Source organism: Scatophagus argus, chromosome 14 (genome assembly GCF_020382885.2).
Source record: "Scatophagus argus isolate fScaArg1 chromosome 14, fScaArg1.pri, whole genome shotgun sequence".
In the NCBI taxonomy this organism is placed as follows: Eukaryota; Metazoa; Chordata; class Actinopteri; family Scatophagidae; genus Scatophagus; species Scatophagus argus.
This window is the reverse complement of record NC_058506.1, coordinates 2,834,948-2,860,248: the sequence shown is the minus strand read 5'-3', so window position 1 is coordinate 2,860,248 and position 25,301 is coordinate 2,834,948. Positions and strand designations below refer to the sequence as shown.

The 25,301-nt window shown below is 40.8% G+C and overlaps 1 protein-coding gene across 2 annotated transcripts in view; it reads right to left on the bottom strand.

Annotated features, from left to right (window-relative positions):
- The window catches only part of jam3b (junctional adhesion molecule 3b), a 32,570-nt gene extending 14,619 nt beyond the window's left edge, over positions 1-17,951 (bottom strand). The window contains exon 1 of one of the 2 annotated variants that reach the window (XM_046411110.1): positions 17,800-17,951. In XM_046411110.1, coding sequence (XP_046267066.1) covers positions 17,800-17,848 — 49 coding nt within the window. In that variant the 5' untranslated portion in view covers positions 17,849-17,951. Of the gene's footprint in view, positions 1-16,965; positions 16,985-17,799 lie in introns of those variants that run through there. The other variant, XM_046411111.1, reaches the window with a different exon arrangement.
- Positions 17,952-25,301: the final 7,350 nt, after the last annotated feature.

The window sequence follows — 25,301 nt, the reverse complement described above, 5'->3', positions numbered from 1 at the left end:
ATCGGCATCTCAGGATAGTATCATATTTGTAGTAAACACATTCTAGCGGTATCAAGATGGTGAATATGACTTTTCCAAAACTTCGAACTGGTCTTTTAATGTAAAAGTGGAGCATCCATCACGTTGGACGGATTAACCCAGGCACTGTGCCTCTTCCAGTGGCCAAGTTGCATACAGCCTGTAGAATTATAATGCTCAGAGATGAAAGTGGTCAGACTAACTGTGTGTTCAGAATGCTAAGTGGTCTGCATGCAATCAGCGTGAACAAGCACAGGAGTGAAGTAAAGACTTTGCGACAAAGAACAGGTGCAGTATACATCTGCCTACATGATGGAACTTCATCACAGTATGGACAAAGAGTTACCTAAACACAAACAGCTCATTTTTATTATTTAGGTTGGATATTAATTAAACTAGGAAAACCCACAAAAGTCACCCTGTTCACATGTTTGCCCTCAACTCAGGGCGATGTCCCAGACAAACAATCCACCCCTGGTGGATAAACTCATTCTGTCTGACTCAAAATTGTATTATGGTATCAGGAGTTAATTCAAATGCGTCCTATCTTTTCCAGGTGTACTCAGACACGGTTCAGCTTTCCCCACAAGGGCTCCTTGTGTATTCATTTATTCTGCATTTACATACGAGGCTGCTGCAGGCCCTGATCTGTGAGCCCGGTAAGGCCGGGGCAGCCCATGTGCCTTGCTGCCGGTGAGCCCTCTGATCTAGGCAGGGTCAAAGACTTGGCCTGAACCAATGAGAGGATGGAGGGGCTGGGCTGTGCAGGGGAGGAGCCGATGGTGTCACTGAATGCCTGGGAACCTGTCACTTTGTGTCAGTGTTAGCGTCTACATCTGGCCTGCTCTCACTTTGACCTCAAGCTAAGTACAACTAGCTCACAGGACTGGACCACGGAGTAGGAAAAGCAACTTTTACTCTTTCACCTTACACGCAGTGCCTTTCACTTGCCATGCTGCCAGTCATTGCATTAAGCCATCACTTCACATCAGGGGACTCACAGATTCCACACTCACTAAATGGCTGTTTAAGAAATTTCTAAAAATACTACTATACTCATGAATTTGACTGAGCTTTAAACTGTTATCCCTAGAATCAGGTCTCACTTCGTAATCTGCTGAATGTTCAGTCTTTTCATTCCTAATAAAATTATAACAGGAAATTGCAGTCTGACTGCTGATGAACATCCTAAAGAAATGTTAGACTTTTCAAAATGTGTCACATGGCTTCATGCTCAAATGTGTAAACACATTTATTCACAAAGCCCCTGTTCCTCATCCTCTCATGCTACCAAAGTTGTTCTTGACAATAAGGCATTTAGAAAGATCTGATATTCGCTGAATGATCTTTAATGATAATCTTACTCATTCATTAAGTCATGTGAAACATCTTGGCCCTAAGATAATCCGATCCTGGCTGCTGTATAAAAATAGTACTGTTGTCTGGTGTCACACTGCCTCTTCACATGGTCCCAGCAGCCATGCATGCCAATGGAGACCTTTGTTTTGTGACACAGTTTCAGGCGGTAGGAATGAATGAATGCTTCATTAAGCAGAACAACGGTCGATGGGTATTGTGACTGAGGATACAATAATTATGGACCACATATATTGCTGGAGCGTAGACATGCATCTGTTGACCAGAAAACCCAGTCAGGAGCTCCTCATGAACAACATGATACTCCATACAGTTATATTTGTGATGAAGTGTAATTCCAGTATTGCCCTCTCTGTTGATACTGTGTCCCATCCTCTATCTGGCTATCATGGCTATGTCTGTCACCTGTGCAATTAGACTAATTCTGTTTGATGAAAGTCAAAATGTTAGAATAAACGTAACATGTGCCATGTGACTTGATAGTGCTGTCACTATTAACTTGTCAATGTCAATGCATAACCTAAAACAAGGGCTGGAAGGGAGATAACAAGCCTGTAAGTGGTCATACATGATAAATTTCTATGTCAGTCCTGCAACTCAATGATGTGGACCATCACTGATAAAATCTTACGATCATGAGCTGTTCCATACAAGAGTGAGAACAGGTTAGCGTTCAAATGCCCAGATGCTATTTATAGTGACTGTCAGCACCAGCCAGATCTCCTGCAGTCTGCTAATTGGGATCCCTCCCAGGTAAGAAGTGTGAGCACTGGTAGCTCTCCCTGGCTTCCACAGGCAACCACAGAAACCATGACCAGACTTCACGATGAAATAATTGGCCACTCATTTTTCTAGCCCAGGTCAGCCTCTTGAGGGAGACAGTGAGAACGCCTTGTCAAAACAGATCGAAGCACAAGGCCAAGAGGGTGAGTGGGCCTCCCCTGGCGCAGCATCTCTGTTATGCGAACAATCTGACATGCCGCACATGTTATATGTCCAAATGAATTGGGGAGCTCCATGGCGTCAGCTTAAAGGAGATCTAACAGGAGGGGGTGGGAGCTAATTCAACTCACTGCAACACTTTTTTGGGATGCATGTTAGAGTCAAATCCCTTGCTTGAATTGGAGCTGCTACCACAAAAATCTGTGTTAAATCGCCCCACACTCGGTGCCAGAATTAGCTCCTCACCACTCTCTGCACAGATGGCATCAGCGGCGCTCATTGCAAATGCTTCACATTCTAGTCCAAGCTGCCTGACCCCTTCCTTAATCCTAATTAGGAATGCAATTTAGACACGGGGCCTTTTTCAAGCATGATGAAAATAAACGTTTGTATGGCTACAGGAGTGGGTTATGGGTAGTGTCATTTCATGATTCCAAGAGGCCAGTGATTGTGACGCCATTTTAAACCAATCACTGGAGCAGGGTTGTAGTGACTAATACTACTGTGCGCTAACCTATATCCTCCCTGCGAGTCAACAGAGATCTGGTCAGATAATAATACAAGGTGGTAAATCCCTGGATAACATTCTGCTGCCTGTTCTCTCAACCACACACACCAAAACCTCCCCCTACTGGTATACTTTCACCCCCACACACATTTGATCCTCAATAGAAATATTCAGCCTTTATTTTAAAGCTTTGCATCAGCATGCCACAAAGGATTAACCAATAATTCCTCTACAACACATAAAGATCTGGAAACACTCAAATTTGCAGATATCAGGCTAATCTGGATACTGGGATATTAACATGGGTCTTTTTTTGACAAGCCAGCAGTTCCTTTACCTAATAATGCTCATTTGGCTGGTGATGGGGGGCAGCTGAGCCACTCTGCTACAGCCTGCAGAGATAAGCGCTCATTGTTGAGAGCGTGGACAGTGAGCGAAGCCGACCACGATGAGCTAAGGCTCAACTGACAACTGAACAATAACACAACACCACACAGTAGAGACATGTTGACTTAGCAGGTCCAAAAGGTTTAATCTGCCTCACATCCTGCGTGCTCCAAGGATGCCTGCTGTGGGCTGAAAAGAGCTGAACTGAAAGGGTGCAGCCTTTAGGGATACACTAACTTTTTGTACAACTCTGATGACTTTTATTTTGAAAAGTGTTGCTGAAGTGTGTTATGTATTCCACCAACCTTCAAATCTCCACAGCATGGACAGGAGCTTATTTAATGTCCCTGCACTGAGATCTGAGGCTCATTGTAACCAAATGACACTAAAACTATGCATGAATGCTAAGAGACAAATGCAACAATGCATTAAACACAGACACATCAAGAGTGTAGCCAAAGGCACTCAGGTCTTAAGCTGTGTAGCTGCACACTTTATGGCATTCAGGAGCACCGTGTCTGAGATGGCAGCAGGAAGCTTATAAAGTCTTCATAATAGGGCCTCCCAGCAGCATTCAGCTCAGTCATCAAGATGCTATCAGCTCTGAAACAGCAGGCCCAGGACAAATCCCACTGTTTCTAAAGTCTACTCTTACAACAGAGGCTTCCCACAGTCCAGCCTATTAACTGGCCTTTGTTTTCACTCTGGAACAAAAGTCATCTTGTGTAGTAGAGGTTCGGCTACTGGAAAAGCATGGTGGTTAAACTGAGTTGATGCATGTCAATTTACTGGTGGTGACTTTCATTTCAGAAAGCCTGACTTTTCCAGGTTTACTAGCAATAAAAATGTGTTCTTAGAGCTCTAATTTATTTAGCAAAACTTGAAAGCATGATTTTTGTTTCATAACTCTTTCACTAACTTGTTTATGCACTGAGAACCATATACATGCTCTTTAATTCAACTTTTTCCACAATCCATAAACTGCACTGAGATCAGTTACATCACTAAAAGCTGATGAATTGCCTAAGTACAGTCTGAGTTAGAAAGTTAGGCTCTCAATCATAAATAATTAACGGTTGCTTAAAGAAATGCAATTCAAAGGATCATTTTAGGGAACTGTACTCAGCATCTGATGCTTTTTTACAGTCTACAATACCAGACAGAAGGGAGCGTCTGCTGACTTTGTGAGAACTAAAAGCTCAAGTAAGTCAGCACAGTCAAGCAAAGAGTCAAGGGTCAACCATGTAACTGCTGCAAAGATTTGCTCTCTGACAAAGATTTCCTTTAAAGCAGCCCCTCGCAAACTGTGGCAACTGGCCTGCTTGTTGTATAATGCTGTGGGAAGCAATTCAAACTGTTTCATTGTTCCTTACTAAGCACTAATGTGGGGTACATGAAGAGGAGTGCAGAATGTGAGGTCGCCAAAAGTGTGTGACTGTGTGGGGATGACTGGTCACAGGTGAGATGAGCTTTGACAGGCGGGCAAGGATGAGGGGACCAGGGGTCACTTAATGCCCCTGCATTTTTAACCCAAGACCTTAAATGGAGAAAGTAAGAGCAGAAAGGCATGATCATTTAGAAGAAGAGCCAACTTTCTCCACAGTGTTTTTTTAGGAGCGTCATTGGAAAATGAAGTGAAAAGCTGATGTGCAAACATTAAATGCAACAAGAAATTATTTATTGTCCTGGGTATTTAAACCACAAGGCAGTTTAAGTTAGGGAGAGCTGTTAAATGTTTAACTATGTTTAATATTTACGAAAACTCCATGTCTTCACACACAATTCAAACTATGTAAACCTACAACTTTTTTGCTATGTGTTTATTCCATCTCTGAAATGACTCCTAATTTAAAGGGTGGAGATGTCTGCTCTCAAAAGCCACATACTGAAAACAGACATCCAAATTCCATTTTGCAACACACATAACTGGAAATAAATCGCGACTGTTACTCACTTCAGCTGTTTATGTACATTCTGTCCCTGCCTACCATTAAAAAAATATAAATACTGAGACATCAAAGTGTGATTTCCACGCAAGAATTTGCCAACAAGCAGCCCCCTCAGACAACAAATGTGCATAAAGACCCGCACTCTGGACTCAAATAGTTTGCACAGGCTGGCTGAGCTGTGGGACAGGGAATGTTGCTTAAACAACAGCTGGGGAGGGAAACCATGTGAGGCTACTGCTGCTAACCCCCCCCCCCAACCCACCCACCCCCGCTGGAGCCGGACTTCCATCACCTGCTCAGGGAGGAATCCTTGATGGGTTTCCGTGGGAAATACCAGACATGAGACAGTCGAACGACCAGACATTTCATGCCTGCCACTCTGTTTCGAGGCTCTGAAGTATGCCACCTTGCGTACAGTCAGACAGGAAGCAAAGGTGTTTGGTACATAGTTAAAGTGAAACCTCCTGGTCCGGGAAACAATGGCTAACTTCCAAATTGCTTTATTGGTAAGAACAGAGGACAGCTGGCGACCTCAGTCACCTGCTGTCTTTGCTTGCGTCAAACATAAATGCTCTGCAACTTTCTGCCTGCTGAGCATGGCATACATGTGCTGCCCTGTTCGATATTTGGTTGATCACACAGAAAATTATGTCCTTTGTGAAAATCAAGACAAATTTGAATGCCTCACACACAAAAACAATGACATTTTTCAATTCAATCTTTTTTTTTTTAATCCTATACCTAAAAATGCAGGAATATTATACTAAGCTGATTATAGTGCACTTTGTGATGTTTACATGCAAATACAAAAACAAAAACCTGCACACATCTGGCGCTTGAACCAGTAAGGAGATCCAAACTTCATGGAGTTCACGTCTGTCTTACTTTTGACTGCCCAAATCATACAAATTGTGCTGCTGCTTTACATGCAGCACAAATGTGGAAGGATTCAGCTGTGTGTAGGAAGAAAATAACTTGTTAACAAATAACAAATAAAGTCAAATTAGTCACAATAAGCATGAAATTCTATTAACTAGAAATTAGAGTTTCTGGTCAGTCTGTGAGACCCCCAGTAAGAAATATCCAGACTGTGCTTGATTGTGAGGTGTGTGCTCACCAGGCCCAGCCCTGATAAGCTATAACTACCACTGACTGGCAAAATGCCAGGCTCAATCTGCTTAATTGTATCTATCTCAATTCTGTAAGGAAAACAGTATAATAGAACAGGCATAAGTGGTTAATTCCCAATCAGAAAGTCATACTCAGATCTGACTGGGACCTTTAGGTTACATACCAGTGCAACACAGCAGTCCTTCAGAGCTCATCCCTTGATGCACAACTGAACGTCTCACTGAACAACGTTACCACGCTAACAATCGCCCAAAGGAAGCTGCCCACAGATGTGAACACTGATGATCTTGAGTGTTGATGATCTGCGATAAAACTGTACAGTCGCTCAGTTCTGCATGAGTGATCCTTGGCAAGGGAAGGGAAGGACGGAAGAGTGGGGGTGTATGTGGGGGATTCATTACAGCGAGCACTGGCTGGACGGAGGCCGTTCAGAGACACTCGTCAACACGGAGACCCAGATTCCCTCTGAAAGTGTGGCGGAAAACTCATGAAACCATAAGCTCATTGTTCTAGCTCAAACCAGATCGTGCCAGAATCAATGGCTCTGAGGCAGCCCCGGGGTTCAACTTTGGGGGGTGGAGTGCAGTAGGTGAAGGAGTTGGTGGCCTGTTATGTGTTTCCCTTCTTGTTCACCACCCACGCATCTTTATTGCGAGGCCTTGTGTGTGCATCGTAAAATACCCGCATACACTAAATGGCTTTTGTTCTCATGTTTTCTGCTGTTTCTTATTTTCTCAATAAATTATTTGTTGGCTCTTTGCTTTTGTATGTTGAATATTTTAGGAACCACACATCTGTGCCTCTCTGCGTTCTTGGGTTCAAGAGCATAACTATGAGATGTGGCTTAGTTTTTATAGATGAGCAAGCAAAAAGCATGACTACAACTAATCAAGAGACTCTTCGAGCAGCTGAACAACCAGGTACAACAGTTGACTTAAAAAAGTCCTACTACTTCCTCCTGTACGTCCTGGTAAGATCATTTCAAACAGTTTTCAAGTCTCGATCAAGATTACATGCAGGTACGACTTTCTGTATAGCAGCAGATTCAACCCATCGACTCTATTTAAAGATGGACGACATGAGAGCTCCCAAAAAGCGAAACCAAAACATACCGACCCCCACCCGGTGGCTAGCTTCAGTACAGGTCGTAAACCCAGAGCACGCCATGTTAGCGGAGGGGACATAGAATTGAATAAACCAAGCTAAACTGAACCAAGCTAAACCAAAACTAAAAACTCAAAGTAAGTAATTTTATCTAGTATCTAGTAATTTTAGTACACTGATGTATTTTCATGCGTTCATTACTCTGTTCACAGTGAACAGTAAAAAAAACATGGCCACATTACTTTCAAATAGCAGCATATTTTGTTCATATATGTTAAATTGTCTGCATTTTTTTCCCATGTGTTCTGGCATCTTTCCACACAAAGAATAGTCTTAAGTATTAGAAAATCCCATACAATCTGTGATAGAGAGTATTTCATCAGAGATTTAGTCACATTATTATGTCTCTGTGAAGTTCTCCACATTCCCATTGCGTTCTTTGAGCGTTACCGTTAAAGCTCTGATAATGACCATTGTATATTAATCTGACTCTGAAAGTGGAGCAGTTTCGTGAAAGGAAATGGCCGAGTAGATAACGAGTCCATTTTGGGAAAGAATTGCTCTCTTACAGGATATGAGGTTTAATGTTGAGAAACTGACAATTTAGTTTAATTACAGTCTTAACCGAAAAGAATTCAGGAAATCCCTTAACACAGATGGGCTGTGGATTATTCACTTGCTCATCCAGTTTCTGTATAATATCTTCCACTTCTCTTGGTTTCCATCATTTAGCTCAGATCAATACAAAGGACAGTATTTGAAAATACATCTAATATACTATGTTCCTCTAAGGGCTGCTGGTTGGAAGACAGTTTTGGTTGGTGTCAACAGTAAGCCTCCATGAAGGTTTTGTAGCTAACATTACAGGACAGTCAAAACTTAATACTTACTTTTAAGTCCCTGATCGGCTCTGAGGCAGCAGCTTGGCCATTTTGAGTGACCTGTTACAAAGATGACAAATGCCTGACAAACCACTGAGTCACAATGAAGTCCACCCAAATTGCTTCCTCCTCTTTCCCTCTGTTGCTTTCTATGACACACATGCAAAACCCCCTCTACCCGAGCACAGACAGGGGCCAGCAACCACGTTACAAACTCGTCGCCTATGTCTGGCATCCTGACAAATATCTGAGGCACTTACTTATCGAAAGTATGCCCTCACACCCATGTGGCAACAGTGCTGTGTATGCGGAGCTTCTACTCTAACATGATTCACAGCAAAGCCCTAAAACGCATGGACAATCCAGGCACTCATGATCTTTTCTGACAGAATCAAGAAATTCCATTAATGCTATGAGATATCAACCATTTCCACTCTCTTTAAGTATTTATTCCAGTTCCATCTAACAACCCTTTGAACGAGGACAGTTCTTCTTCACAACGGCTGATGAGCAAGTTTTTGTGGACGCAGGGGAAGAGCACTCAGTTCAAGGTCTTCATGATTATCTGGTATTGTGTACTTTGTAACCATTTGTCCTAAAAGACAGGGGTGTGAAAGGTCAATATCATTCAGATAAATGCCATTTGGATAACTGTTTACCAAGAGACATTTTGAAAAGCTCTAAAACACCATGTCAGTGCTATCAGTTCAATCTCAACATATTTACCACTAAGTAACCCAGAAGGGATAGCCCACACACCACATGGCCAGATGGTCTGGTTACAATATGCCAACTCTATCTGTCCGGTCAGCTGAATGCATTCTGACAGCACTGGTGAAGTTTCTACAGTAGCAGTGCTATTGATCATAGCTATAATACAGTTTTTGGAATTTGTATGAAAAATATTGTTTGTGTGTCTGTCTACTCCCATTTACTAGTTAAAGAAATAGGGCAATGTTTTTCAAATGCAAGTGTAGATGAGATTACTGGCACCACTTTCCTATCTGTTTGGTAAGTGTGAAGCTACAGCCAGTAGCTTAGGTTTTTTTTTTCCTTTAAAAAAATCCTCCATCCAACTCCTCTAAAGTTCACATTATATCTTGTTTGATTTATCTGTAGAACTGGGGGTTTTGTGACAAACTATTTCTTGGCTCTGAGCAGTTGCCAGGGAAACCAGCAGAGACTCCAGTAAGTCACACCCAAGAAGTAATCTTTCAAATAACCCCAAGTAAAATGCAGAACTGCTGTTTTTACACTTGTGTTTTTGTATGGATAAAACAAACAAAACATAACACTTGGAGGTGCTATTCTGGTGGATTCTGGTACCACCGGATAGAGTCAGGTTAGCTGTGCCCTCCTGTTTCCAGTCTTTGTGCAGAGTTAAAATGCTGGCTGTAGCTTTAGTGCAGACAGTAATGAGAACTCTCTCATTTAATTTTCTGTCAAAAAAGAATAAGTGGTTCTTCCAAAATGTCAAACTATTCCTTGAATATATAATATAAGACAATTTATCTTTTGGGTCAAATATGAAAAGCTTCCTGTGCTCTTAAGTGTAATGTCCTGTGACATATCACAAGTGACATCAATTCCATTAGATTGAAAATATCCAAAGAATCAAACTCCCCAGCAGACTAAAGTAGCTACAGCACACTCATCTGAACCGAAATCTAATTGTGATTTCTTTTCACGGTCAGCAATGTTCTTTATTATTTTAAGCTGAACTTGAGATGGCGTTATAAATGACTGCAGATGGAGGGCCTTGGAAGCTGAATGGTTACGGTGCATACCTCATGGTCACAAACACTGGCCGGTTTGATTCCAGTCGGTGACCTTTGAAGTGTGTCACATCCCTTTCTCTCTCCTTTTTCCTGTCTATTTCTGTTCAGTAGTTGCAAATGCCCCTCAAAATCTTTTGATTTTGATCTTTTACCTTATTGTACCTCAATAGTGAATGTCATACTGAACTGCTAAAACTACAAAGCCAGCAAGAAACATTTTACAGAGAAATCCACAGCAATACCATTATTGCTCTTACACACACACAGACACACACACACAAGTTAATCATCACTAATAAGTAATTTGGATGAGCAACAAGATTTCTGTGTCATGTCTTACCCTAAGCACTCTGAAATCCTCTCTCTGCAGACAGTCCTGCCAAGAGCGGAGCGACTGAGTCTCTCTTTTCAGAGAGAAAGACCACAATCAGTCTTTGACATTAAGAAAAATGATTGGTTTGTTCTTTTCAATTAGAAGGGTGTTTCATTTTAGGACACGGTCGTTATTGCTAAGCTACATTTGGTGCTTGCTGAGTCTGAAAATGCCAGGCTTGCCAGCATGTAATAAATAATTTCCTCATTTTATTTATTTTTAAGTTGAGAGCATCAAGGTCTGGGTCTCGCTCAATGACCAAGCCTCATCTATTAATCTTTTCCATGCTGTGCTGTTTTGAACCCATTTTGCACTGCCTCCCATAGGATGCCAGTAACTCACATGAAGTCCTTTATCTGACATTTAGTGACTGCTAAACTGGCTGAATTCCCACCAAACCCTTAGCATGAACACCTCTAAAACAGCCTAGTTTCAATCATGGACATCAAAGCAAGTGCATGAAATTATTTAACTAACTAGATGTTGTGCTTTTTATTTTGGTCACTTCATGTCAGACAGGTGCATCCACAGCTCTACCACCTCCACAGCAGCATGCTACAGGCCTGACAAGAACCTGGAGATGGTAAGTGGAGGTGGAAACCTCCTAATTACAAGCAACCAGATGTAAGAAAAGGAAATGAGCTTCAAGCACAAATTAACAGAAGGAGCTCTTGTTGTAAAAACAGATTGTAGTATCCCAATCTTATTTGCAGCATTGCTATGGGTCATAGGTACAGCTCCACACAAGATCTTCATAATCCAGGCTGTTATCCCCCCAAAGTGAAAAATTTGTATTCTGAAATTGTAAGCCAGATCCACCTAATCATCATGCAAAGGAGGTGATACTCCCCAAAAGGAAAACTCCCCAAAACCTGCACCCAAAAATGCCATAAGCCATTTTCTTCTTTTTCCTCAACCTGTGCGGACAGGCAGGACATTATGTTCCACATCGCTGGGAGATGTAGGTGGAGAGTCGGGGTCTTGTCTCCAAGGTAACACACATTTACAATCAGTTATGTTTGTAATCGCAAAGCACACCTGTTATCTTCTTATTATGATCACGTGTCATCGGATGAGTTGAATTCTATTTCACTGGCTCAATATAATCCAAAGAGTGACATTTACAAAAAATAAACTGAATTTAAAACAAAAATTAAGATCTAATTTCTGATAAACAAGACAGGAAGATGCACAAGGTTCTTTTTGCCAGTAAATGTCCTCAATGTCATTGACATCCTGGGGTCTCCTTGCTCTGTTTCCTTTCATTACTGCAACTCCAAGTATAGTATGTTGAATGTATCTTCTGGTGAAAATGTCTCATGTCTCAGGTTACTCAAGTCAGTAACCTCAAGACCAGTTCCAGTTTTTTCTGTCAAATACTAACCGGGGACACGACACAGGGAAGCCTGTCTGCTGTCCCCAGCCCATTCAAAATGTAGCAGCAAAGCTTTTAGGAAGACACTGGCTACCTTTCAAGATGATTTTAATATTTTAGTTTGATAAAGCTCACCTGGTTGTGGTTTCTCCCGTTATTAGTCCTTCAAAATCTCAAAGTAACCTCTTGTCAAACTGAGCAGTAATGTTATTTTATTTCATTTCCATTGTTTGTTATTTATCATTTAAATAAAAAGTCTTTTCAGACCTGAAAAGCAACAAAAAACTTTATTAAAGATATCACTGAGCTACATAAATTACTATATAAGTTTTGTCTACGATCATTATCACAAGGGATGTTTTTAATGGGGTGCCCGATGGTTTGGAATGAACTGTGATCAAACACCTGAGGTTGTCAGATGACTCTGCCTGGTGGCTATTTTTAGACAGTAATTGCCCTTTTGTTACAGCCTGGTAAACAAAGATGAATCCAGAGCGATTATCTGGTTATGACTCTCAGTGGGAGCACAGCCTCGAGCTTTTTCCTTTCAGTGCGACAGTGGCTCAGCCACATGTAGTTCATTGCCTCTGCCATGTCATTAATGAAACTCCTAATTATTTCACTAAGCTGACAGCGTCCCAATGTTTGATCGATGGCGGTCTCTTTTGACCTATTGATGTACTCCGTCGGTATCCAGTGAACACATGAGCAGGAGAACCGCTATGGCACTTCCTCCCTCCAGGGATCATGTGACCACAGATAAAAATCATCAAACAGGAAACCTCTCTTGCTGCCCTAAGCTCAGACAGCCAGTACAGAGGCATCTTGGAGATTATCCTGTTGATCTACAGTAGCCTAAACAGCAAATAATAAGGTCTTGTCAAAACAAACAAAACCACTTTACCCTTCTTTTGAGACGTGCCATAATTTCCAAAAACGTATTAACCTAAACAGGATGGTAGTTAAATTCTTTTTCTCATGAATCCCTCTTGTCCAGGTCTCTGGCAGGAAATCTGTGTTATAACACATTTTAAACCTGACAAGAAACATTCCTTTCCTGAACCAAGACCATAGTAAAATTTTCATATGGAGTTTTTGGCCAGTACGCACTGCCTGGAGGCCGGTTCTAGTTTATGACCGATGGTTCTTTCACATGATAGTCTTATTGACATTTGAAGCACGCACATGCCATTGCCATTTCTGGAACGTGAGCACGTTACTTTGCCTTTCAATCTCAGCATCTGCTGCAGCTTACTGCAAAGAAATGATGAAGGCAGGAGAGGGAGTTGAATCCTTCTCTGTTTCAGGTTAAAATGGATTTCTGTCTCAGGAGATACATCGTCACTCCCAGCTTGTTTTCAACGAGCAACACTGCTGAGCTTTCTTCACAACTCCCTCTTTCTGCTCTGACCTCAGCCAGCTCATCAACAGGGGTTGCTTTTATCTCTTAGGAAAACAGGTGGTTATGATTGTTAGTCAGTGCACATATGATGAGAAGGTTTCTGCCTCCATGTGTTTTCTATTTGGAATGCTGCATTTGCTAACACACGCACTCAGGTTTGGGAGGGACGCAGCAGATATTTCTGGTTACGCCTGCGACGCTGCTCAAAACACCACCACCCACGCCTGCTCAGCTGTTTCGGGTCATTCCACAGTAAGGGCCATGTGCTACTTTGACTTTATCCCATGGAGGGACTGTTGTTGCACAGATATCCACATGGCTGACTGTACTGATTCAACAAATTATTACAAAATTCTGTGTAAAAGTAATTACACAACTCTGTTTGGCAATAAACACACACACACACACACACAAAACGTGGTTACTGCAGAAGTCGTTCCTGCTGTTACATATGAGTTGAGATAAAAATGACAACTATAGGCCTTTTTAAACAGAGGAGATCCCTCATGCTGTGTTGATTAGTCCATCAATTGATTAGATGATTGAAAGAAAGCAAGGCTGTCAACTATTTTCATAATTGAACATAACACTTTCTGGCTCCAGCTTCTTAAATGTTTGTTATTTATGTAAATGAATAGTCTTTTGGGTTTTGAAGTTGTGATCTATTTATTTATTTTTTTGCATTTTATAGATATGAATATATGAATTAATTATTAATTTATAATGAAAGTAATCATTAGTGAACAAGACCAGCATAATGCAGGCCCAGTATGTGATTTTAAACAGAATGTAAAAGAGGTGTGATGTATAACAAAACAGTGCAAGTCACAGTGTGAGTCCCATCCTGCCGTCTCACCCTTTTCACACAGAAGTCAGTTCAGTTCTGTTCCTACCTGCAATGTCGGCTTTCAGCTAGAACAACAATGTCCCTCCATTTCGTGTAAGAAAAGAACAGCAAGAAGGATGTAACATTCCTGCCTTGAACAGGTTGTGTAAAGGGGAATATGATAAATATGTTATGCCACTGACACCTCTCACTCAGGGGTGTCTGGAGATAATAAGTCCTGACTTGTAACAAACAAACGCTCAGCAGCAAGGGACTCCTTTCTGTTTGTCTGTCCCTGTTTTACTCTGCCATTTACTGTCTCTGCAGTAAAATGTCAGGCTGTATGTGACTAGCCCACAGGGGCCATACATGCCATTCAGAGAGGGCTCGAAACATTTGCTCACAAGCTTTGGGTGGGTAGGGAAACATCTGACAACATGCACCTCCTAAGGGAGCCTCTACCCACAGTTATCTTGGGGCGCACCAACTCCTGCCATGCCAAACAGCTATGCCCGCACTTGATCCTAATTTAGACAAATGTTTGAAAAGTGTGCTGAGCAACGTCACCCGAAGAGCACCTCCGTTACATGTGGGTTAGCGGACATTCAAAGCTCTCTAGGTGATGCAATGACTTATCAGCAGAGAACACAGGGAGGCTCAACAACAATCTAGCGGACAGATTTCTCCCTTATCTTATCCATTCAGATAAAGAGGGGGCTCGAATTGGATTATCCCGACAGGCGTGAGAGAAAACGTAGATAACGTCAAGTCATAAAAATGTCAATTGCAAGGGAAGAAAAATCAATTTCAACACTTGAGCAAGTGCGAAAGCTGATTAATCGTGTCTGAAACTATATATGCATTCCTTGAGTCAGGTATGAATTGTGAATGAGCAGGTTTTCAAAACTAGATTTTTTTGTTCAGCTACACATTTTTAAAAATCTGATCGAGGTCTGAAATGTATCGCTTTCCACAGGTGTTTCTTATGAGAGTTAAGGCAGTGATCTCGAAGTTTATATTTGCTCAGTACTAATCCACTTTGAGCATCTTCCAAGCTCCCGCATATCTTGGCCATCTTCTTGGCAGGAGTGCTCTGGCAGATGTCCGCTTAAAGTGCATACCACTTTCTTTGGAATATTTTAAGTGAAATGGCTCAGGTGAAGGCAACAATGGAAAATTTCAGTGCATTCCTTTGTATCAGAATGGAAAGTCCGCTGTACTTAAAATAACAATGGCCCTTGTCTTTCGCTGTGCTGACAGATGACTGGACTGATATTTCTGTGTTCAGCCATACCGGGCTTAGCCTTCATTTGGAATCGCTGGGGTTACATGGCCATTAAGATGATGACTACCCACAGAAGGTCATGAATTGAAAATAACAAGGCAAACATCTCACAAACACAGAAATAAGTGTGAACTAAAGAACAAAAAGAAGAGCAAACGACTCGCTGATTTCTCTGTGAATTTCTTACTCTCTTTGTAAGACATCAAAAACTGAATTTGGAGCAGAGCTTTTCCAAAATACAAGAAGCATTCTAATTACAGTCAGTACCTATTAGTAATCAGAGCCTATCTGCACCAAGTAGTAATTCATAACACGGCCAGCGGCCAGCTTTAGTCCAACCAAATTTGTCCTGTATCTAAAGACAGTGGCAATGCTGGCTGGGAGCCAGTCGGCCACATGCTTAAGCCCTGTCCAGGCAAGACAAAAGAAATTCTTAAATCTTCTCCAGCCCCCCCCAACCAAACACACACACACCCCTGAAATGTCAATTGTGCTGCTATCATGCCCTGTCACAGCTTTACTTGGAGGGACATCATTACGAGTGCTGCCTTTGAATATATCGCTTGAAAAGAAAAAAAATTAAAATGAGCACACAGCCTCGAGGTATGTCAAGAGAGACAGTGTTGATAGTATAGCAACAGATTTCAAACAAGCTCCATTGCTATTCCCAATTAAAGCACAGAGAATAAGCCAGTTCACACACTTGAGAGATCACAGGAGGTTCTTATGTCTTACTTCCCTTTGATCTGCATGTCTGTCCCCACACATCTTGCTTCATCTATGTCCAAAGGGAAACCAAAGAACAACAAGCACCACGTTTCATGGAGTACTGTGTTGGTAAAATTCTGATCACAGCGTAAAGAAAAGAAAAAAAAAAGTTTGGAAATGCATTTTTATAAAATGCATTTTATAAACTTACTTTTATTACACTATTACACTGACTGTAAAAATATAAATGTAATGTAAACCAAAGTTAAATTTCAAAGCAAAGGTCAAATCAATAACCTACACCTTCCTAATGATGCTTTTTAAATAATTTCCTAAAATAAGGCAGGATTTCAGACAATAAAATCTATTGCCAAGTGTAAAATATACGGACTGTATCAGGGATGTAACGAACGAATGAATAATTTCCCACTCTTTTTAAGCAAGCTGAAGCAAATCTAGATTTACACTGTCTGTAAACTAGCTTTACACGGTCCTAAATTTTCAGTTAAACTGCGGTATTAATTTGGGGTCAGCTGGGAGCCTCTGAAAGGCTCTAAGACAAGAGCAAAGACAAATAAAACAGTCTCGATTTATCAACAAATGGCCGCATGGTATAGCAACAAGTGCCTCCTCGCTTTTCACCAACAGCCTTATAAAATTAAAACCAGCATAAATATTAAAGTAAATGTTTGAAAATGTAACTCTGCCATCCTCCAAATACACAAAACAATAAGTATAATAATACTTTCTTAATAAAGTATGAAACGGGATTTGGGCTCTCGTGTTAATTTCAAGTCACTGCTTCACTCTCTCAAGTGACTTTTAGCGCTTCTAACTGCTGGACCGATAAAGTTGGGATACGGGGGCTTTAAGGCTGGTACAGTGAGACGAATCGATTTTCCGACGGCTGTTTCTGTTTACCAGCTCAGCTCTGGTCCTGTGCGAGAGGGTCCAGCAGCATGGGAAGCAGCAGGAGGAGGAGGAGGGGGTAGAGGACACTCGCTGGCCTGGCTGGCTCCTCCCGCGGGCAGCCTGCTTTATTCCGCCGCAGGAAAAAAAACCGTTATCTCGCATCACTACTTCCAACATCTCGGCCATCACCACGGCTCCAAACCCACGTTAAATAGTTAACGGCACGGGCTACGCAACCGCCTTGTTTCATATTTAATTCACCGACACACAACTCTGTCTCTCTCTTTAAACTTAAGAGGCTGAAACTTTTTCAAAGTGAGGACGAGAAACGTGGTGGCTTGATATGCGCCGCTAATTGAGCTGATGAAAGAGCTGTGAATTTTGCTCCGTTAGTTCTGCTACGCTAATACGTGGCTAAAGTTACATCCATACACTTTGTTATTTTACACACGGCGGCAATTCTCCGACCGAAACAGTGGGGAAGAGTAAGCGATGGATTTGAGAAACAATAGCTGCACAAAACAATCTCTCTACCGTACGTTGCCCAGTCGCGTTGACAGTAAGTTGAATCAAAAATGGCGACTACATTTGTCATTTCGTTAACAGAATTACTAACTATATTCACTTAGCGTCTGAGAGACTGGCGTGGCTGTCAGTCCGGCTTGAGTTTAACGTTAGTTGCATCCAGATAGGGTTACTTCTGAGGCAGAGTCTATTTTTTGCCTCAGGCTGGTGTAAAATCTCGACCAAACAGATGCAGAAGTAAATAGCATTTGACGGTCACGTTCCTCGAGGAGAAAAGGGGGAAAATAAAAGCCACTTAGCGAGATTTTTTGTACTTACAGTGAGTTGAGAGGAGAGTCAGGAGGCAAACCAGACGTGTTTTCGCCATCTTGGAGTCGATGCAATGTTCGGTTTGACTGGCCGTACATGCGCAAAGTACCTAAAGAGCTTTGGTGTGGATGGAGAGGGGGAGAGAGACACAGGCAGAGAGAGAGAGAGAGAGAGAGAGAGAGAGGGAGAGGGAGGGAGGGAAGGAGAGGGAGGGAAGGAGGGTGGTGGCGGTAGGGTATTATATTAGGTTTCCATAGCTACCGAAAGCATCACTCACTCAGACAAGAATTTATAGTTGACACGATGTGGGAGGTTTTTACTACTTGTGGCTGTTCTGTACTGTAGGTTGGTAGCAGCTGGGAGCTCAGATAGGAAACCACCAGCCTCCCGTCTTTTATGTGTTGTGAGATGGGAGAGAAGCAACAAGGTATATTTAAAAACCACAGACCCACTTTACCTTATTAAAATTATAGGAAGGAAAAGTGTCGAGAGGCCATATCACAATTAACATGAATTTTAGTGAAAATCATATGTAATAAAAATGATGATGTATAACATTATAGATTTATTTTGTGAATTACTGCTGTAAGTTCCTAAATGATCCTTCCAGCAGTGGCCTGGGGTTCTTGCACAGAAAATAAAAACATTAATCAGTACTTATTTCTCTTGCCGTGCATGTTAGGCTATTTCAACTTCCATAGAAATGTATAATTAGTTAAAAGTGAGTTTGGCAGACTGTCACTACTGTGACCAATTGCATACGGTAGGTAGGCTATCAATAAAACATTCACTTACCATTTCTCACAGGTTGTAAATCACAGCACTGTACATCTGCTCATATGTCGGAACTGAGAGACAGGCACGACAGCCTTGTCAGCCCAGAGCTTTCTTATCCTATTGACATGAGAGAAGAAGCCCAGTCTTGTAAAGTCCTGTATTTGTCCTAGTGGATGTGTTCTGGCCTCCAGTTCCAGTGGCATGCATTGCTTACATCAAGCAGTTTTCTCCCACTGAGCGCTGTTATGCCTCCGTGATGACAAGTGATGCAGCCTGTAATATAAATGTTACTCAGACCTTGCCTGTGACATGCTATTCAACCAACAGTTCCACAACAGGGAAAATAAGGTTACACACCTGCATTGTATCCATGTCAGGTCAGCAAGTGTGTAATACTCCATTTGTAGAAGTCAAAGCTGTGAAGATGGCTATACTCACTGCATATTTCATTACTGCGCTAATTATTGCTAAATATAGAACTATGTTTAATTATGCTAGCATGCGTATGAACTGCATTACATAACAGATGTAAATCTGTAACTCAAGTGAGATTCTAATATGAATCAGGTGTATTTACTTTAACCACACTGTTGCCTTGAGGCTCTGCTCTCTAGGTTTTTGTATTGTTATGTGTTCCAATGCTGAAAAGGTCTTTCTGAGCTTAAACAAAAGGGATAATATGTAAACAACATTAGAAGCTCTTATCAAAACCTTAAGAATTTACAGAAATTACAACCAGGATGTTCTAATCAGTTGTTCTCCATTTTCCATGAGCGTGCAATATCTACTGAGAGTATGAAATAATATATACAAACTACACCCTTCTAACACTGTAATTACAAAGAATGAAACAGAACACAGATCTGAATTAATAATTATGTCATTTGCACTTTTCATGAGTTGATAGACCACTGGGTATCACGAATTACTAATTTTACAATTGTTTCCTTTTGAAGATGTAATTGAAAACAAGTAGTCTTCGACAATGGAGACACAGGCTCATTGCACATTTTTTACAATGTCATCTAGGCTGATTACAGTGACTAACTTACATAATTATATAGTACAAAAATAAGTTACAATCCAACCGTGACTATAGAAATTTTATGCTCAGTTATAGTTATCAGTTGTGTATGATACACATTTTGTATAAGGATAATACTGCACGTTTATGTAAGAGTGCTGCAGAATGGAAGCTAAAATACCATGACAGGTTAAAAAACAAAACAAAAAACAAACAGCAACAACAACAACAACAAAAAAAACAAAGCATGGATAAAATGGGTTACAAATGGTCAAGAAAAAAACTTTGTCTCATAGCAGCACTCAATCTGAAATGATTCTGCCATTTTAGCAACTGTCAGGATAAAGCAGGGTTTAGCCTTTGCTGTTCCACTTTCACAGCAGGCAGTTCATTTCCACCTTTTATGTTTTATTTATTTATTTGGAGTCTTAATCCTGTCACTTGTTATGCCATTTAAAATAATCTCAAAACACCTTCATAAAGAATTTCTATCTGTTGCTGCTACAACATGACTTTTTGGTTATTATACAGTTTCCATTAATATTGCATTAATATTTCCTTAACATTACTTTAAGGAAAGACTGTGCTAACATGTTATACATTGATAAAGTAAACACATCATGTCTTGAGCTTCAAGTCACTGTTGTCTTTTTCTGTATTAAATCAAAAACGCCATCTATCTCTGAGCTTAATCAAGTGCCCTAAAAAAGTGAACATTTTACTGCTGCTTTTCAGTACCAACATTTTACAACATGCCAAATATTGCGGCATGTAAACACAATTTCCTTCAGACAGGGTTGAATGAAGAGCACTTTCATTAGTAACATTATGGCAAATGGAGGGCTGAGCATTTGACCCATACTTTGCTGGTTCAATTTGTAACCATCCTATTGATATTATTATGAAGTTTTTATAAGTAAGAACGGTCATGGACAATTTAACGTTGATATATAAACACAATAGATCATTGAATTAATCTTTTTAATCTGTGTTCTGTATGTGTAACAGTAAGCACTGGCTCTCTGAACTCATCCTTAATGTTCTGCAATATATAAAGCACAGCTTGTGAATTTTAACTTTTTTTAATTTCAAAGAACATCTTAATTCTAAGTTTAAGCAAAAAAAACAAACAACAAACAAACAAAAAAAAGAAGTTGAGGAAAGTGAGTGAGTTAAACTTTAGATGAGTACTCAAACTTGAGCAGGTTATTTTGGGACTCTCTCCACCTCTGGTTTCTGTCAGAGAAATCCATTTATCCAGTGGCCCGGCCTAAGTTTCCATTTTCTCACGGGTTATCATTGTAATGTGACTGTTGGAGTCTGTGGACTGAAGCGGCAGCACATCATTTACCTGATACCTGACTCAGTTACTGTGAACACTGTAAATTTGCGGAGCATTGATTCTCCCAGTTTGAATTTCAGCAGCATTTTGGGTGAAACATACATTTGATCAATGTGTTGTCTTTTTGCTACTTTTATTCTTTTTACTTTTATTTATTTACTTTTAATTAACGTTGATGTTGTGTTTCTTCAGGTTTTATTTGTTGGGCTGTTTCTTTATACTGAAATTTTGAATCTTATCTCTTCTTGTTTTAAAATTACTCAAACTTTCCTTAAATCTGGTCTTCCTGCTGTTTGGCTTTCTGTTGCTATATTGCCCTATTGAGTTTCCCGCTTTTGCTTTCTCTCACAAAGAACTTTGTAAACTCTCTTTTTAAAGGTTCTTTATAAATAAATAAAGATTATACTCACTCACTCACATTTAATTTCCTGGCCAGGTTATCATGGGAGTGGCTTGGTGACTGGGCGTATATGCAGGACAATAAAGAGTGCAAGATGGTTGTATTTGATGATTAAGTTTTGGTTATTAATGCCTGTGTAATTTACAGTGTCTTTACGTTTATACCGTCTGTCCACCTTGGAGCTTATTGTTGGATAACAGGCCGTCTCACATGAACGTAGTCCGTTCTTGCATGAAGGTCTTAGAAAATAAAACCTGATTAAAGACTTAGATTTAAACACCCGGCATTTCCTGAAAAGACAGCTGTGCCTCACTTAAACACTTCTTCTTCTTCCTTCTCCTCCTCTTCCTCTGCAGTAATAACTTGTCTTGTGTAAGAGGGTAAATGTGTGTGCGCATGGATGATCTCACGTAAGCTCACTGAGGGGGCTTCACCCGCTTCATCCTCGCTGACCACCTCCGACAGAGCCATCTGGCACCCTTTTTCACATGACGGAGACCTACTCTCTGTCTGCTTGTTTATTTGAGCAGAGTGTGTGTGAATGCGTGACTCTGCCTGTGTGTGCACTGAACCGAGCAGCAGTTCTGTTATACATATAAACCTCTTTATGCGGTGATTTACTGACCTCACCTTATATCTCACAGTATGCCCTGGATGCTCCAGCAGCCCAGGGTGCATGGTTTTCCACCACCCTCTATTTATTCATTTGCTGTTTTATTTTGACAGGTAAACAAATGTGGGAAATCCTCCACTCCCATGACGGCAATGTTTCTATTTATTTGCCATGTAACCAAAGCATACGCACACAGATGTGTGTTATTGAATCTTTTATAGACCTATAAATATTCACTGATGATTATCTAGGATCACTCCCAGATGATAAATTTGCAAAATTCACATCTATGTTTGTTCTGCGCTAAATATTTCAAGCACTAATAACCTCTGATGTGTTTTCATTTGTGGCCGTGGTTTCAATCCAGCATGGAAATAACCTTTACACAATAGAATCATGGCTGTTGTCTTAAGGTCTACCACTTTACACTCAGTTTGCTGATCTAATTTTAGCCCTGTCTCGTTTTTTCTCCCTTGAGGATCAAGGTTTTGCCTTGGGGGTGATGGGAGTATAAATAGTGCTAAATACAGTACTTAAATTACTGTATGATAACAGCATGGCAGTATAATACTTGATGTTTCCATGACAGATTTGCTTAGCATAAGAAATGATTACTTGAGACATATTGTGTCCCCCTGAGAAAAACAGTTCTGTTTCTTTGATCTCAATTTATTTTATACTTTCTATTTATTTTTCTGGCCCAAGTTTTGATTCCCCCAAGCCTGATGTTACAGGCCTGAGTGGGAATTACTAAGACTGGAGAAAAACTATTATTAACCCATGAAAATCCATGAATCGCTTCTATGCTGGAGATTATTTTTCTGTTTTTTACTTTGGGGGAAGGGGATACGGGGCAAGATGCTGCCATGGAGAATTTTGTGTGACAGAAGCTTTCAGTTTGCCTGTCTATCACTTTGTAAGACGTGAGACATGAGGGATATAAATACACTGCCTAGATACCCTTGTCCCCATCTTTCACCAATCTTCTCTCACGTGGTCTCTCTGATTGCACACCGCCCTCCTCCCATAGCCCGTCATGAAGGCTGGAGGTCCGTCTGAGTGCTGGGAGTGCTTCGCCCTCCATGACTCTGATAAGGACCTCAAAATAGCTAAAGCCTCCATCATTCTCAAATTGGCGAACCACTGCAGTGTAATGAGCAGAAGCGCAGACGGGACAAATCCCACGCTTTTATTGCATTAGGACTTCTTTCTTTCATCATTTCTGTCATGCGGTGAGACAACATGAAAAATCTGTAAAATGGCAGGCCAGTGGGTACACTGGCAGATTAATGTTGTTGATTACAGGATGTATACCTTTCAGATGTGACCTTGCAGCTCAGAGTTGTTCAGTTCGCTCTCTGCATCCATGTCTGGTTTGCTGGTCAAACAAATGTCTTGGCTGTGTAGACAGACGAGCTGAGCTGCACGCACTGATGCAGTGACCCAGATCAAACACCTGGAGCTACAAGGGAAAAGACTGCGCGCAGAAATGCCTCTTCCGTAAAGTGGGGGAATTATATCATTGACAATTTTACATTATTATTTAGTTTATTTGTTTGTTTGCTTGCTTCAATTGTTTTGCTATTATTCTCTCTCTCTCTTTTTTTTAAGTAAAACCAATTATTTTTGCAATCACAATCCATCTCACTCACTGCACAATCACCAGCAACCATTTTCAGTTAAGGCTGTTTGCCAGCTGTTTTTTGTGTTCTATTTTTAAGATAATGCGAACTGAATTAAAAACCAGAGCAGGTAACTGTGGTGCAATATAAAAATGCAAAGCTGGTTGTAGGCGTACGCATGTCTTGAGGTGGGATGTATTACTGTTGTTAACCCATACAGCTACCAACTGTGCCTCCAAACAAATGCAGAGAAAATCAGCATTAACCAGCCTTTAAAGCTGAAGCAGTGATGTGTTTAGTCTGTATAAATCACAAAAGATAGAGAAAATAGGCAGGGAGTATATCTTTTGGGAGTTCCAAGTCCTAAACTTTAAGTTCCATAATGCCATTTTAACTTCGACTTACCATTCTTTGTGCAGTTCTGAATGTCAGAGGAAGATGGGAGTTGTTGTATCTCTGTCTGTAAGTTTCAACCCACACATTTTGCATACTGCAATCTCTTTTTTTGTTTCTGAGTTTTGTTTACGAGGTGCACTTGAGTGTACCTTACAGTCCCTGTTGGAGTCCACAAAGCGATGTAGGTTTTAAAGTTTATGAGGTGTATCTGGATGAAGTCCCTGTCCCTGTGTGTGTATCCAACTCTAACACAGACAGACAGCAGAGGAAAGAAGCAGCACTCCCATAAATGACACCCAAACACTGTAGATACACTCTGCACATTTTTAATACTGTGGACATTTCTCCTCCAGTGTAAAAGATTACATTCTGACAGCTACTCAGCAGATGTTCAGTTTGAATCCGTTGTTAAACATTAGTAAATTCAGATGATGAAGGCAAGAAACTGATTTGCGGCAAAAACAAAACAAAACAAAACATGCTTTTTAATCTTTGAGCTTGGGACAAGGTATCAAAGATTAAAAAGCATTTATGGGTATAGAATCTCGTTAATTTGTCACCCATCTCGAAGCACTGAATGCAAATAATATATCCAGTGCTGTAATCACAGAGTTACTTTGCAATGTGAAAAACATGAGCCTGTAGAGTTTTAAACTACCGTATTTCAAACTCAGTTGCTCCAGTCCCTTTTGGATTGCTCAGCACCTCTAAATAATAACGGTGGCCAGTGAAGCTTATTTTACTCATTTAGTTAAATGTTTTAAGATAAGATAAGATAAGTTCACTTGTTGTGTCTCTCGTTTTGCTGTCTTGTGAGCTGAAACCACACAAATGGCTTCCTTTATTGCATTATGTGCCTGTCTGTGCCCATCCTTGGTCAAATTTCTTCAAAACATCATGACACAATAGAAGAAGAAAAAGGAGACACAGTGTGATATGTAAAACTATCAATTTTTCAATACACCTTGCAACACAAGCCCCCCAAAAAACTACAAGAGAGGCAATAAATTAACTGAAACTGAGATCTGGCAGACACACGCTTGGATAACTGACAACGTCTCTCCCTCAGGCATAAACCTAGAGGAAAGGTTTCATTTTTCACGAAAATATGCTTGCTGAGTGCAAAAAGTCCTGAAGAATTAATGTGTGGTGCAAAAATGATGGTATGCTTTCAGAGTCAGAGATGTGAGCCAAACACTTACAAAAGGAATCAGACCATCCAGCTTGTTGACTGGCACCTTGTGTGTAGAGCCATAGAGTACACACATCATACACTGTACCTCTGAGGGTAGGAGGTAGGTAGATGGAGAGAGGCTGCATCATGTGGAAAAGCATGT